General features: G+C 29.8%; 2 protein-coding genes across 2 annotated transcripts; both read right to left on the bottom strand.

The window, feature by feature from the left end:
- On the bottom strand, positions 4,704-9,277 carry LOC109356124 (fatty acyl-CoA reductase 2-like). The gene is made up of 9 exons (XM_019599462.1): positions 8,685-9,277; positions 8,462-8,565; positions 7,991-8,190; positions 7,769-7,869; positions 7,423-7,633; positions 6,747-6,908; positions 6,559-6,640; positions 5,442-5,836; positions 4,704-4,983 (listed from the first exon to the last, which is right to left on the bottom strand). The coding sequence occupies exons 1-9, from the start codon at positions 9,010-9,012 to the stop codon at positions 4,818-4,820; spliced, it is 1,749 nt and encodes a 582-aa protein (XP_019455007.1). The 5' UTR covers positions 9,013-9,277; the 3' UTR covers positions 4,704-4,817.
- On the bottom strand, positions 10,544-11,044 carry LOC109356170 (60S ribosomal protein L21-2-like). Its single transcript, XM_019599506.1, has one exon. It carries the CDS (start codon positions 11,042-11,044, stop codon positions 10,544-10,546), a length of 501 nt encoding a protein of 166 aa, XP_019455051.1.

Raw genomic sequence — 16,962 nt, 5'->3', positions numbered from 1 at the left:
TTATATAATAGTATATAGACATTATTACATATTTATTATATATTTATTTGAATTGATGAAGATTAATTTGAACCATGAATTTTAAATTAGTATATGCACTCACTCAAGTGATGGAAAATAGGCTGGCAGAGAGGAATGTGGCCAGAAACAAAGTCACCACTTTGCACGCGTATCTACACAAAACTATGTTAATTCTGTTATTCCTAATTTACATAAATTACAAAAAAATTGGACAAAAGTGAATTATAGCTAATTCCCTTTATTAATAACTAATGTTTGGATAGACATTTCGTGTGTTTGCCCACCAGTATTTTTATTTTATGATATTAAAGAATGATGTAAAAACCGTATCGGTCAGTTCAACTGAAAAACCGGTGAACCGGTCCTATAATTGGTACGATACATATGTTGAACCGGCCAAGTATCAAAACCGGTCAGAAACTGGTCAAAACTGGTGAATCGGCCAGTATTTGACTAAATCGGTCGGTTTATACACATATTTTTTTTTTGAAAAAAACTTAAAAACTCATTACAATATGACCCATCTTTCCAACATTTCTTCAACACTTCAAGGCACATGCTTCCAATACATACTTATATTACACTTTTTGGTTCCTAATATTCGTGTGTAATCTCAGTGACATTTGTGTAATCTTTGAGTATTGTCTGAAGATAGAATTTGGTGCAAAAATATAATATCGATATGAGACAACTTTGACTTCTTGGTGTTAAATGTTAAAACTCCAAATTTATTTGTTTTGTAGAGTGAGTTGTGATTTGTGTCATTCATTTATATTTTGCGGTTGTTAAGTGATATTTTTGGATTGATATATGTTTGTAATTTAGACTTTGAATTTATTAAAGACTTAAAGTTATTTGTTTATGTGAATTTTGAGTAGATTATGAATATGAATTATAAATTTGAGTATCTATCTATTTGAATTTTTTGTTGTTGTAGGTTTATATATATATATATATATATAAGTATGTATGTCTGGTTTAACCGACATGCGGTTTAATTACTGAACTACTAGCTAAACCATTGTACCACTATACCAGTACCCTAACCGATTTCATAACCGGTACGATTTTAACAACACCAATATTAAGTATTAAATTTGTATTTTTATTTTAGAGAATTAGAATGTTTTTATTGGATTTACTTTATGTTATAATTTTTGTATTTAATATAATATTCAACTTAAAGTGAAGTGTATTAATTATAGTTATCAATGATTATATGGTTTTACTTTAGAAATAAAAAATATTAATGGCAAAATAGGAAAAATAGAATCATGGTGGTAGTTATTTAATGTTTTAGTTTTATATATAGTATAGATAAATGAAGTGTTGATTTGCCTATTCGCATTATTATTTTATGATATTAAATATTTAGTTTTATATACTTCATTTAAAGAATTAGAATGATTTTATTGTCTAAATGATACTTACATAGAATTATATGATCTTTTTTATATTAAAAAAATATTAAATTCAAAATAGGGAATATAAATTAGTTCATAGTAGTAGTTACACAATTTTCTACCTTTATATATAATTAGTGTGTCTGCCGATCCGTATTCTTATTTTCTAGGATTAAATATTTAACTTTTATATATTTTATTTTAATAAATTATATCACATTTTTTATATTGAGGTACATGATATTGTAATTTCATAATAAAAAATATGAAAGTAAACTAATATTATTAAAAATTGTATCGATGGTTCGATTGTATGTAACTTCCTCTAGTTCATATTAATATTTTTTATTGTGTGAGAAAATATTGTATTTTTAGTAAATTAGAAGGGCAAAATAGGTAAGAAGAAATTACATCATATAGATAATTATAAGAAGTTTTGATTTTATATATAGTATAGAAGTATATATAGAGATAACAAGTATAACATATTATTATTAATTGAGAAAAAATTATCTTCTGATATAAGGAGATAAGTTATCTCTTTCATCCTCTAAAATCTTGACATGTGTCATATTCTATAAAAGCATTTCTAAAACTAAACAAAATAGTACATGTATCATATTTTTACTGGTATGAGAATATAAGTTATCTCCTAATATGATGAGATACTTTATTCCCTTATTAATTATACCAAGGCGTTGATACTTATTGGAAGTGGCAGAAAATCTGTATTGTATTTATCTTTTGGTTAGGGTAAACTTATATCAATCGCTTATATCAATAGAACTGTTGAACTTTTGATTAGGATAAACTCAATTCCATGTGTTAACACTTTAAAGAAAATAAAAGATAGTAAGTACCATGAATAATATCAAGGACAATTGCTACTTAGAGAAAAAGTATACTCTCTTTATGAATTTAAAATATACATATTATATCTTATTTATAATTTATTTATATTATTTTTTTAAATTAATGATTATTAATATATGAATAATGACCAATGTGTAGTAAAAATTTCTTATAATATCAATAAAAATATATTAATATCCTAAGATAATATAATTTACTTTAAACTTTATATTAGAACTTACATATTTTATCATCAATTTAAAATGCTCGGCCAGATATACCCATATGTGCTGAAAAGGTTGATTTTTTTATATATTAGATATCCCTTCTGTTCCATTTTAATTGCCACCTAAGAATTTTTTGAGTTTTTTTCTATTTATCACTTTACAAAATTAAGATGTATTAAATATATTTCCCCTTGCCATTTGCCACATTAAAATAAAGTGTAATATTAGTGAGTATATGTTGTCAATGATAATTTAGTTAAAGCACAATATTTTATATTGTTAATTAACCTATTTAATAATTACTAATACATGTATTATATTAAATTAATAATTAGAGTGAGCTGGTATACTGACATATGCCACCTTAGTATATACATTATTTTTTCGTTAAGTAAAAAATTCAATATACTTTTTGGTCCAAAGTTACATTTGTAAGGAAAAGTTAGGCGTGAAAAAAGGAAAAGATTTAATCCAAACCTTTTATTTATAAAAATAGATAAATTAATTCAACATGTAATAACCTTTTATGCCTTTTATTTATATTTATTAATGGTAGTCGCCACCGGCCATGAACAAAAAGGATTGATGGCTCTATTGTTTTCTCACACTAATCAATATAATAGATGTCTATGTCTAAAATACAGTATTAAAATAAGAGAAATTTATGTATGACAATATATAAAATCTGTACATAAACACTATATCATTCAACATTCACATTAATCATAACTAATTATTTAAAAAAGTAATATAAATGATTAAAGATAATATAATAAATGTGTATAAATCTTTGCACCAATAATATATAGATATCTCAATTATAAAATAAATTATTGGTAGTGAGCATCCCCATGGATCATATTGTTAATATACATACCCTATTAAAAACCAAAAATACTACATTAATTAATTTTAGACAAAAGATGTACATCCAGAATAAATTTTTTATATTCTCATTATACAACTTATTATTCATATTCAATCAATATTTACTTTCTAAACATAACAGTATTGTGAGAACCAGACTAGATCGGATTGGGCGGACAGGGTAGTCTGATTGCTAACTAGACTTGAAAACGACTTTAGTTTGTTGTCTTAACTGAATGAGAGGTTGGACCATTTTAAACCAAAGAAATTACTGTCTGATTGTGTTAAATCCAATTAAATTAGAATAATTAGGGAAGTGACCATGATGATTCACTTAAACTAAAAAATGAAACAATACTTTAATGTTTTGGTTTACTTCTATCCAAAAAAGATAGGGATATATTACTTCAATATAATTATACATAATTATCAACTACCTACAATTTTATATTTATATATAATTATATATTTACAGATAAAAAATATTAATTATATATGAATCATTTGGTTCAATCATATAGTTTAACCGTTTAAAGTTTAAACCAGTTAGACCTAATACAAGACCTTTTTTGGTTTGATGTCTAACTCGAGTTTCATAACATTGATATAAATATATTTAACTCTCATTTTTTGTATAACTAGGGATATATCTTGTACTATGTATAAGGAATTAATTTCTTTCGAGGTCGTGTGATTATCTTTGGGTGTAACTCATATCAATGTAAGCAACATGCATGCCAATCCTAACAAAATTTTATTGTATACCCAAAGTTGTTCACCTCCAATCCAATCCAATTATAAAAATAAATTCATATACCAAAATTGGAATTGATTATATAAATAAATGGTAAGTTCTTTTCAGTTTTCCATTTCATTATTAAAAATGAAGCTAGATCAAACAATACCTGTATTTATACTTATTATACTCTGAAATGACATTTATTATAAGTTGTGGTTTTTGTTGTAGCATATCATCCTCAATTAATGTTTTTGTGCATAAACCTATATCACTCAAGTTGGGCTTATTAGGCAAAAAAAAAAATGAGGCTCTAATTTAGTGGGGTTTGAGGAGGGTAAATGTACACAATCTTATTCTATAAATAGAGAGACTATTTTTAAGATTTGAACTCGTGAACTCGATGACCAAGTAATAGGCCAATCGATCAAAACATCAATGAATAAATAACTAGCATACTTAATTAACATATGATTTAACTCTATTCATTAATAGTTTAATACAATGATAGGCCTAATGCATCAAATTGAATGCAAATTCATTGAAGAATTTCTCTATCACAAGTATATGAAAGCAAATGATAGCATAAATCTGATTATTATTGATATATTACATTATGCATAGTACTATAGGATCCAAGAAAAGAAGGAAAAGTATATTTTATTTATTAAAATTAGTTGCAAATCTTAACATGGCATAAGATTAAAGTCACTAACTACCCATTCCTCTTCCTTTCATAACATGTCTCCTTAGACCAGGAATATGGACATTAGTGATATAATTTTTCCAATCTATGCTCTTTACATCAAACCCAAATTCCTTATTTTCTTCTTCAGACATTCTTTCTATCAATTTCTGAGTATTACTGTTATCAAACCTGCATCACAATTTTTTGTTCCAAATCATTAGTTTATTTTTCAAAAGATGTATAATTGAGTTTTCAGTTTTTCTATTGTGTGCTCATGGATATTGGTTAAGAAAAATAAAAAATGTTAAGTTTCTATTTAGAAGTGGCATATTTAATATATTAAAGTGCAAATACTCATTTAAGTTCTCCTAGGTTTAGTTCTAAAAAATTAATAAAACTAATTTGACCCTAAAAAAGACCAATTTGATCATAAGAATGACTAATTTGACCCATAATTAAAAAATTTGGGAATCATTTTAAGTTTTTCAATTTTTGAGGGATTAAACTGCTAAGGTCGAAAAACATGAGTGATTGAAATGAATATTTATTGTAAATTAAAAAGTTGCATATTTAGTTTTCTAAGAGAAACTTGTCAATTTGATTGCCACTAGTTGAAAAAAAAAATGAGAATTTAATTAGTATCTAACCTTCCACCATAAAATGTGTATGGCTTATAAATGTTGGCCAAGTACTTTGCTTGTTCCACTGATTTTCTGCATAAATTTTCAAGTTTCTGAGACACCCCTTTTGAGTGTGTCATATTTGTAAGGCCACTTTTCTTAATAGCATCTAACCAAAGGTGATCATAGAACTCTTTTGTGTTGCTAAACAACTTCATCAATGGAACTTGAATTGGCCTTCCCTTTGAGTCAATGCATGGTGAGGAACTATAATGTTCATGCAGCAATTTTGCCAAGTTTTGAAAGACTAGAGGGTTCACCACAGATGAAGCAATTTGGTATACATTCATATCTGGTTTTTGATTCATTCCATGCCTTGCCATTGCTGCTAAGATTGCATTAACTACCATGTCTGCTGGAACCTGTGAGAGTTATTTAACCAAAAACTATGAGAGTTTATAAATTGTATTATTCTCTTTTCCTTTTCAGACTATGGACTTTTTACATTTGTAAACAGTAAATTTTGGTCTATCGGTAATTATTTTAAGTCTTACATAATTACACGGTTCTTTTTGGTACGAATACCGGTACATTAGAGGTATACTTAATTGATATGTTTGGTTTGATCTTTATACTTATATTATTATCGTTAACTTAGTTGATATGTTACCCTGTTCGTGCATAACCGTTTCTAGTGTTATTTCTTGTAAATTTGAATCAAGTATTGTTTCATCCATAGGAGAAACAATCTAGGATAAGATTTTTTCTTGTTTGATGTAACACATTTATATAAGTAAGTGCACATCTTCGATTACTCTTCTGTTTTTGTTCATTTATTAACTTAAGCTTTTTAAGTGAAAATTTGGTTCAATTCTTATAGGAAACCATTTCGCAAAAGAACCACAATGTACACATGAACCAATTCCAGATTCTCTACTAAATTGGGAGAAATGTATTTGAATGGATTTGATACAATATAAGATATGTTGAAATAGAAAATTTTCGCAAAATAATTGAACGATATATAAACATCAGACAAAATAATATCTAAAAGGCATTCGAGTATCCAATAGGGTATCTAGTATCTACAGATATACGAAAGACAACTCTTTTGAAATATCGTACTACATATAGTCTCACTTACCACATCCAATATTCCATTTGGGTCTACCAAGAAACCTGCTAATTGCCCTTTTCCATAACAAAGAACAATTGGATCCATCATCCTAGTTATTGAAAGGAAAAAATGTTAGTTCTAGCATACAAATTTCAAAGTACTTTGTTACATTATTGTTAGAGTTTTTTCTTTCTTTAAGAGAGATAGATATATACCTATTTCCTTCCATCCACCCAGGAAATGGTTCTCTAAAAGTGCTTTCAATAACACTAGGCCTAATTATAACAACTGGAATATCTTCTCTCAGTTTATCTATCATCATTTCTCCCATAGCTTTTGTGAACACATAAGTATCTTGCCATCCATATTTTCTGGCCCTAAGTAAACAAAAAGTTGCACCAAATAAGTGTATGAATTATAATAATTGTCAATGATTTTTGTGATCAAAATCTAGATGAGAGTTTCTGTAACATCCTAACTGTGATAAACTTACATATTTTAGTCCCCAAAAGGAACCTCCCGAGACTCGAACTCATGACTTCAGGAACAAATAGTCATTGTTCCAAATGTAGTGACTCATTGAAACAATGACAATTTATCCATGATGTCATGAGTTTGAGTCGTGCCTGTGACATGTGACCTCAGGCCCATGAATGCACTGAACATGTCACTCACAATCTTAAATATACTTATAGTATTTTATTTTTATTACTTTCCTACGACTCGAACTTATGACCTCATGAACAAATAGTCATATTGTTCCAATGAATCACTAGCATTCATGGGCCCGGAGGTCGCATGTCATGACTGGAGTGTTACAGTTTCAAGCTTTCCGATGAGGACAACAAAATGATAAATAAAGAATAATTGGAAAAAAATGACAACCAATACCTCTCTAGACCCAACTCCCTCATCTTTTGAGCTAAAATGTCATCTTCAATGTTTCCATTGTAATTCAAAACCAGATTTATTTCACCTTCAATGTTCAATGTAGGAAGAACTTTTGATGGAACTTCTGACATGGAGTTTTCTCTTGCTATGCAATCTCCAAAGCTAAATGGTCTTTCCATGATTCTACCATGTCTTTCTCCATTAACATAAGCTGCACATTACAAGAAAGATAAGATTTTTGGATAAACAATGTGACTCTACTTCAACTAACATTTATGATTTCTAAGTGTTCTTCACATTCAGAACATGAATTGTTGATTTTTTCAACACAATCTTATCTTTTTACCTGTTGAAACTTGAAGAAATAGCTTAAGATTCTTGCACTTTTTCGCAATGCTCATAAGGCGGCACGGTCCTCTGGTGTTTATATTGATAGCAGTATCATATCTGAGATTCGGCACTAGTCAAAATTTGTACTATAACTCGAGGAATATGCGAGAACTTACCATTGATGGAGAAGCGATTTCGAGAGTAAGAACGACGGAAAATCGAGGACTAAGAATCTAACCTTTCATCAAATGTTGTATTAGCAGCAGAATTTACAATTACATCTACCTTCTCTGCAATAACATCACAAGTATCTTCATCTAGTCCAAGATTGGATTCACAAATATTGCCTACAACAGGAACTAACTTGCTCAACATAAAGGCTCGATAGGATTTTCCATGGATTTGTCTTAGGCATCTGAAAAGCTCTGCATTTATGATCTAGACCCAAAAAAATTCGACATGAAATCAATAAGTAGAACCACGAGAATCGACCAAAAATGTTATTTGAACAACTAACTCAGACAATTTATCACGACACCTAATAGCCTATGATCATAGTATGACATTACAAGTACTTTGTGCATAAAACTATCATTGTCGATATGTCGTGATAAGTTGTTAAAATCGCTTGTTCAAATAATGTTGCTCAAATTTGACTTATGCAACATAAGGTGAAGGAAGAAAATGTCATAAAGTGATAAAATTATACTTCATTCTGCAATCTCTCTATTGCAGCTTCTTCATTCTCAGCCTTGATCAAAAGGTACATTTTTCCGATATCCGGCTCTGTCCTTAAAATCTTCTCAATAAGAACTGGATCAATGGTAAATGTTAATCATATATCATGATTCAGTTAAAGCATGGAGAAAAACTTTAACATGCATAGAACAATATTTCCAAAATATAATATGATTATACTCTAAGACTAATACCTTTTGCTAGAAACCCAGTTGCACCAGTGATAAAAAAATTCTTTCCTCTTAGGAACTTAACAATTCCTATGCCATGAGTTACAAAATCATTCACTACCATGTTTCCTTGATCCATTAAGGTTGTAGTGTGATCTGTGGTAGTAACCAATGTTGTTGGTCTTTCTTTTAATGTAGAAGAAATTCCACAGGATTTTGTCACATTTCCACTACTTCCTAGACAATGTACAACATTGTTCTTTCTCCTTGCATGGCACCACTCATTATGTTCATTGGCTCTAGTGAATTTGTTTGGCGAAATTGATGAAGATCTTAGAGACAAAAACACCATGACTAGAAGGAAAAAAATATGAGAATATGGACTAATCAATAGAAAAGGGTATTAACTAAATATGATGTAGTTGAATATGGTTGAGTTGAAACCTTAGCTAATTTATTTCTAAACAAAATGAAAAAGCAAGTAAACAAACTTAGCTCTATAAAAGATGAGTGATGTGTTTGGTTGATTAGTTTGATTATATAAAGGGGATGATAGTTATAAATATTAAGGGCACAAAGAAGGGTAGGGTGGATTTAGGATGAAGGATATTTTTAATTTGTTAGGTACTTATAATACTGCATTTTTTTTAAAGAAATGTGAGTGTGTTTCATAAGGGCTCTCTTTTTGCCACCCCAATATAATTTTCATAAGCTAATATATCGGGTGCACTCTTTATTTGAATTGTTTGATTAATCATCTTCGTTAAGTGGAGGTTTTCTATAACCATTTTTTCAATAACCATATATAAAACAACTTCCACACCTAATCACAATTGATTGAAATAATATTTGTCTATTTTCTAGTAAATCCGAGTAGATATTTTTAGCTCAAATATAATTATTTCCGTTGAAAAATATATATGGTTTGGACAAAAAATAATATAGTAAAGACTCGATTTGTTTCTTTTAAGATTTTCACTCATATCAAAATAGTCCCTCTAATCATGAAAAATACAATTTACTCTTGAAGATCTCAAACTTAACCCATGTTAATTATTGAATGTTGTATTCTTTTCTAGAAATTAGAAAGAGCAGCAAGTTCTCCATGTTGCGGTTGGCCCCCACACAAAAATTAGTTCAATTATAGCTTAATTACAATTTTAGTTAATTTAACTAATTGAACTATGGTCCTAAGTTATCACTTTGATCTCAATTAATAGATGAAAGTCTTGTATTTAAGTTAATGAAGTGTTATTAAATTAATAGATGAAAGTCATGTAGGAATATTCTTTATTACCGGAGAGATAAGTATTAATTTTACTCTTAATTTAAAGGATAAAAATGTCATTATAAATATAAATAGAATAATATAACTGTCATTTTATTTTACTTTTTGCTTTGTATAATTTGCACAGCACTTCTCTTTTTGTATCATCGGAGAGGAGCCTGACCCATGAAAGTCAAGTTCAGCAGTGTTAGCTTGTGATCCAAATGGGGGCAACAATTTGATGGACAAGTTCAAGGTTTGGTTGGGATTGTGATTGCATTACATGGCCCACCTACTAGTGAGCTGGTTCTTGAACTATCATTTTTTCAAAAAAAAATTATTTTTCTACCCAAAAAGATATTGCATTCTACCAAAAAACTTATAGATAAAAAATTATTTTGCTTTACTTAAATATATCATTGTAACTATTTTTTCTACTATTCTATCTTAGTTATACACAGATTATATATCATCTACTATTATCTTGGTTTATACTTAAACATGTCATTGTACCAAAGATTAGTACATAGATCGTACATCTTCCACCATGATCTTAGATATTTTATTAAAAAATCAATTGTAATTAAAAATGATAATATATAAAATTGTTGAACTATTAAAGCACACAACTCAGTAGCTCAAGATATGCTACAATGATTGTATGGCGAATAACTATCTCCAAAATAGCACCTTCAACCTTAAACCCTGGTTTAGGCCCTTCAGGCTTTCTCTTCGTACTAATAACAACACCTTTAACCTTAGCCTCACCTTTCAATAAATCATTATTCTTCTTCCTCAAACGAAACTCTTCGTTGCACCTTGAAGGCTTAACATGTTCAATTCTCACATGAATTCTCTTCCTAATGATTTTGTTACTAACTTGTTTATTCACCTCGACGCCAATGGCGTGGTTTGTTACGTTCCAAACTCGACCGGTGCGGCCATGGTAGAATTTGTGAGGCATGCCTTTGTGAACTGCACCATTGATGATGATGTCGACGTAGTCACCGATGTGATAGGTTCGGAGATAGGTGGCTAGGGCTATGGTTCCTTTCTTCCTGAAGGCTCGAGAGAATGAGTCTCTGGTTCGAGAACGTAAACCATGACCAGCATGCATTTTCTCTCACTAGGGTTTTTCTCTCTCTATCTCTACCTATATTTTTCTATATGTGTTTTATAGGTTGTGTGGTTTTGTTCTAGGGTTTTTTTGTTGAGTCATGGGCTTTTTTATTCCTCTAAATTGGCTTGAGTAGGATCGAATCATGAAATACACTTTTTTGACTCATTTTTGTTTGCTTGGGTAAAAAATATTCAAATATTCTTAGCTCTTTTCCCTTTCTCGTGGACCTAGGAGTATGTTTTACATTCAGATACATGCATATTAGAATATAAGCCATTACATTTTCATAGGATGAATGATTAAGATGTGAAATATATCTTTTTAACTTACTCCTGGAGTAAGTGGATCAACTCTCTTTTATAATTATGTGTATGTCATAATGTATTTTTTATATATTGAGATAGATGGTTGTGTAAATGTCTTGTCTTGTAATAAGCGAGTGTTGTTAAATGCTTACTTTCTACAATACTTATAAAAACACTATTGAATCTAATGTTACATTCTATATGTTCAGATAGACAACACTCAAAAGAGTCGTTGAATGACAATTTTAAGTGATGTTTTACAATTCTGATGTAGTGTTTTTTCAAATTTCAGCTAATTACAAAGTTAGTTTTACCAAACAACTATAGTTTAATAAGCTACCAACATAACTACAAGCTTTCAACTATCTTCACAACTACAAGCTCACCGCTATCAGTTAAAAATTAGTTTTGTCGAACAAAGCTACTAAAATAGTTGTTTTGTGACCTTAGATGGACTTGCCGTTGTAGAGTCCAACAAACATGCCTAGAGGTTTAAGGCTATATTGGGCTTAGAAATATGGTTTTCTTAGTCACTGTTTACATTGAAGTTACATTCTTTATTCTCCATTACATAACTCTGTGACCAATATGGAAGCCCATACAAGCTCCACTATGATTTATTTTTCGGCCATGCTGGTCATTGAGAAAACCATATTACTACCATGGCCAACACACTATCTTGATTATATGCAAGCCTAAGCAATTGAATGTAAATTAGATTAAATTAAGTAGATAATAGAACAAACAAAAGAATAGAATCCATTAAAAACATATAAGTGACTTTCATATAAAATAAATGACTTTTGAAAGGGTACCATTTAATTACTTTGAGTTGAAAGAAAATATCCTTAAGAATATTTTTTCCTTCTCCATCAAGATAGTTTTTATTTTATATTTTATGTTGAATTGAGATCCTCATTATGGGAAGATTCATGTAAGAACAAGTGATAAAAAATAGTGTTTTGATTGAAGATATATTTGGACCCAAAAGTAAAGAGGGAAGTATGAGGGAGGATTGGCTTGAGTTATCCATGAAAATGACTACCAGATAATAAGCATCTAGCCATACCCAACATTGTAAGCAGCTTCAAAACAATTTATCTTTCTTTCTACAGCTTTTAGTTTTTTTCCACACCAACTTTCTCTCCTAACTAAAAGATAAATGATATCTTATCCGACCTCGACAGTACTAAATGAAGATACTAAAAGCAACCACAATAATTGATTGTTCTTAACTTAATAAAAATATTCTTAATCTGTTCTTCATTGTGTCATTCTTATTTTCTAACTTTTATTGTTAAATAATAACAATTATCGGTTGTTCTTAACCAAGTGAAGAGAAAGATTTATGTTGTGGGAAAAAATAGATGTTGTGGGACCAAAATAATATTAATAATGATGTTTGTCATTGTGAAAAAAAGTAGATGTTATTCTTATTTTATACATAGTTATAACAAATTATAAAATAATGATAAAGATATTATTTGTCATTATTACTTTTTTAACATCTGACATAAATAATTTTTCAAATAGTTTAAATGGTAAATTGTAAATTGTATGGAGAATTGAGTATCAAGAGAGAATCACACCTCTATATAACACTAAAAAAATGATTATTGTCCCCATTTGAAAGCATTCATGAGTGCCTACATATTTTATTTATTCCCTTCTATGTGTCCTATTTGATTGTTCTGATAGGACATTTTTAACCACTTGATGTGTTGATCCAACACAATTGGTCCTTGATGGTAACCAAAATGTTGGGTCATTTTCATTTGTCTGGTTTTCCCTTTCAATGTGGGTCCTGCACCATCAACGTCTGATTTGGGTTGCTGCATCCTGCTACCAGTCCTATTCACTTGGACCTCCCATTATAAGTGCTTTAACATAAATTCATTATATACGAATCAGAGTCTAGTGGTGTAAGACTTTATTGGATTTCTAGATATATCATAAGTTCAACTCTTCGGAGCAATATTTATTGGAGGACAGTCACACATTCCGGAAGAGATTAATTCCTTAATCATAGGCTAATATCAAAACGGTAAATTCATCATATTAGAGACCATAATTTGAGGGAGGCTCTTTAAATTTAGAGAAAAAATGGTGTGAAGTTGAGAGATTCCTGAATCCTAATAAGTGCTCCAAGGTTAAGAAAATCATGTCAATTCACATACAGTCCTGCCAAATAAGAAGCTCAATATGAGAAAAATTTAGCCAAAAATTATCACATAATGAAATGGTGTTTGGTTTTTCATATTTGTCTTATTTTACATGATATAAGATTCAACTACTATAGTTCATTGTATAAATTGTATTTGACCACAGAAAAAGTAAAACAATACATTTTACTAGTGTATATGCTTTATATGTCCCTCTCATAAAGGTACTTTGCCCTACAACAAGTAAAAAACAACACTGATATAATAACAATGACCTAAACTGAAGAAAAAGGCCCTAAACTTTAAGCTAGCCCTTGCAAGGAAACCGTTGCGGTAAGAATATTACTCTGGTGTCACATCATGTAACTTCAACATGTTCAACCTCACCAAAAGTAAATTATTAAATGGAACCTAAATGTTAGTTGCCCTTGTCTACAATAATAAAGGATTGTTAGTTTTATGCATCATATTCATTACAATATCTCACTTATTCATGGATTTGACACTCATGAGAGGGATGAAAAACATGTAAAATGTGTATGTGATGGTTAGGGGTGAGCAGAACTAGAGTCTACTCGTTCAACCAGTTTGGCCTGATCATGATCGAGCCCGAATATGATCGGATCTCATTGGGGCTAGGATCACGTTTGAGTTTAAAAATTAGGCTTAACCAATATTTAAAGTTAATCAGGTTGGGGACAAGCATGACCCAAGCCAGACTCGTCTCATAATTATTCAATCATCGTGTTTGTGTTTATCTCTATTTAATTATGTATAGTATGGAGTAATGAAATTTCTTTGGTCGAAAATATGATTGATTCTCTAATTTATTCTTCATATACACATGATTAGCAATATATATACATATATCATTTTATATATCAAATTACATTTCCATGATAATAAATAATTTTGAGAAAACTTTATCTAAAAGAAGTATGTATCACATTTAATTGGGTCTAGGGTTAGATTCAGATTCAAAGGTTGATCCATCCAATATTTATGATCGAGTCTAGAGTCGAGTTCAAAAAAATGACCCGGTGAACATTTAGGACAGAACAAGAGACAAACTTTTATCTGGCACATACTCCCCCTAGTGATGGTATCAATGGATCCTAAAATCTACTAAATATGTACAATTATATATAAACATGCATGTACACATAAAATAACATAAATAAGAAAAGTAACATATGAGGAATGTTAACAAATACAAGTCTAAAGTCTAAACATGTGAGAGTGTATACAACTTTCCCAATTTCCCATCACGAGGAAGAAGCAATGGTGAATCTAACAATAACTCGGGATTCAGTATTTATTTGACCATTTTCACTTCAATCCTTAAATCATTCACCCTAAATTTCGGATGACTGACCCACGAAGTTCAGATGTGCAAATTTGCAGGGTAAGTCTAATAAAACACCCAACAGATTTAGATATTTGAATCACAATGATTGAATTAGGGGTTTCAAACTTACCCTCATAAATATTAGTTATGAATAGACTAGTGGCCTGATTATTATTTATTGAAAGTGGAAACTGAGAATAATATCCTAGTGTCCCTTCACACAGTTGGAAGGTCCATAAATAGAGGTACCCTTATCATTTCACTCATGACAGGAACAACAATATCAAAGTACAAAGGAAAATGTGAAGCTGTCAACCCTGTCTCTTTGTTTTCTTGTTCCCTCTATCTCTTTTCCTACAAGCCACTAGTCTATACTCATTTTACTCCATATCATTATTAATGATAACAGAATAGATCGGGGTTAGATTTGTACTTACCTAATTCCGAATTTGAAATCTGAAACCTGAACTTAAATTAAGTGGAGTTGAAAATAATATTACTATCCCCAAATTTGTCAAGTTTCAAGTAACCCGAACTCGAAAGGAATCAGCCCAAAACATTTATTTATATATATAGGTTATATATATATAATTTTGTAATATCACGTATGTTAATCGGTTCTGATTAGTTTTTGGTAGAGTATCAACTATATCAAACACGGAAGTTGAACTTATGTAAAACCTGAATTTGAACTCAATCACATCGAGTTTTCCTTATTAATTTTTGGATGAATTTGGATAGGTACCCACGGGTTCGGTTTTCATTGTCATTCATAGTTATTGTAGTTACATTTCACATTTTTGTTAACATCTTTGATGTGATGGAATTGAAATATAACCTTAGGTTAAGCTTACTTATGGTGTCATGGGGTTTTATGTAATAACAACCCTAGATAATAATTGTAAGTATAATTTTTTGATAGCCATCAATTGTACAAATATGCATGTTGGCCAAAATTTCAAAATAGATGAAGGAGTATTTAATATCATGGTTGAGTCATAATCAAGAGCTCTAGAACAACTAGTTCCTACTTGCTACTGAATAGTAGTGAATGGGTAACCCTACTCCTCTCATCAATAATCAACAATGAATAACATTTAATAAAAATAGACATGTTTTTAACTTTTTTAAGGTTTTGGACCACTTATATTACTGAGTGGTCTGTTATATATGAATGGTATTGATATCATGCTATGTATAACTTTTGCATCTGGAGCTACAAAATGTTCACTCACTAGTCACTGATTCATTGCTGCCTCAAAATAATGTCAGAGATATATGCAAAGTTATTGAAATGTGTTAGGTCAAAACCCTAGTGGACTTCCTATTATATATAATTATACATTTCTTGCTTACAAGAATATGGTGTCCGAAACTATGTTTCAAACTATGTCTTGTACCAATGAAAACATATTATGTCCATTAAAAAAATTAAATATTTATTAATTTTCTATTAATACTTCAATATAGTTGGTCTGGTGTATAGTTTGGGATATGAGGTCCTTGTCCATTTTTTGGTGACCTCTCGGATAGGGATCACCTGTCCCGAGTGGTGTTTCATTCCATGTACCAAGTCAATCAGAATGCTACTTTTTATCACTTTTTATTTTTAAAAATATTCTTTTATTCACATGTCAACATGTGATTAACTTGAAACATGAAATGAGACATAGTTGGAACAAGTGATTTCCATCCGACCTCTCTACCTTGTTTTCATAAATAAGAACAAAGCCTATATATAAGTGTTTTTAGCTCCAACAACATGAGGTACAAAATTTACTTCTTGCTAGAAAATGGGAACTTATTGAGCAAGTTATATTTGTGAAGTTTGAATTTGATAGTCTCTCATTACTCTGGTAGATATAGGTATAATGCAATAACGTAACATTGTTCTCAATAAAAATGCTCTTTATTGTTAATTTTTTTATTACTATTATTATTCATCTTTTGGTTGGTCATCGGTGCATCTTAATCAACTTTTCTAAATAATATAGAAGAAATATAAATTTAATAATTACAGTATCCATGTGGCCTAAGTCTCAATGTATATATAATTGTTTTTTAAAGCTAATGCATTATGCACAAGATATTATCCAGTAC

Source organism: Lupinus angustifolius, chromosome LG09 (genome assembly GCF_001865875.1).
Source record: "Lupinus angustifolius cultivar Tanjil chromosome LG09, LupAngTanjil_v1.0, whole genome shotgun sequence".
Lineage (NCBI taxonomy): Eukaryota > Viridiplantae > Streptophyta > Magnoliopsida > Fabales > Fabaceae > Lupinus > Lupinus angustifolius.
Note: the sequence above shows the minus strand (reverse complement) of the source record. Positions and strands in the feature narration are given on the sequence as shown.

Coding starts and splice junctions, on each gene's coding strand:
- LOC109356124 (XM_019599462.1), bottom strand. CDS start 9,012: ATGGTGTTTTTGTCTCTAAGATCTTCATCAATTTCGCCAAACAAATTC. Junction 7,634..7,768: donor ATTTCTTCAAGTTTCAACAG/GTAAAAAGATAA, acceptor TGTAATGTGCAG/CTTATGTTAATGGAGAAAGA. Junction 5,837..6,558: donor CAAATGGAATATTGGATGTG/GTAAGTGAGACT, acceptor TAACTCTCACAG/GTTCCAGCAGACATGGTAGT.
- LOC109356170 (XM_019599506.1), bottom strand. CDS start 11,044: ATGCATGCTGGTCATGGTTTACGTTCTCGAACCAGAGACTCATTCTCT.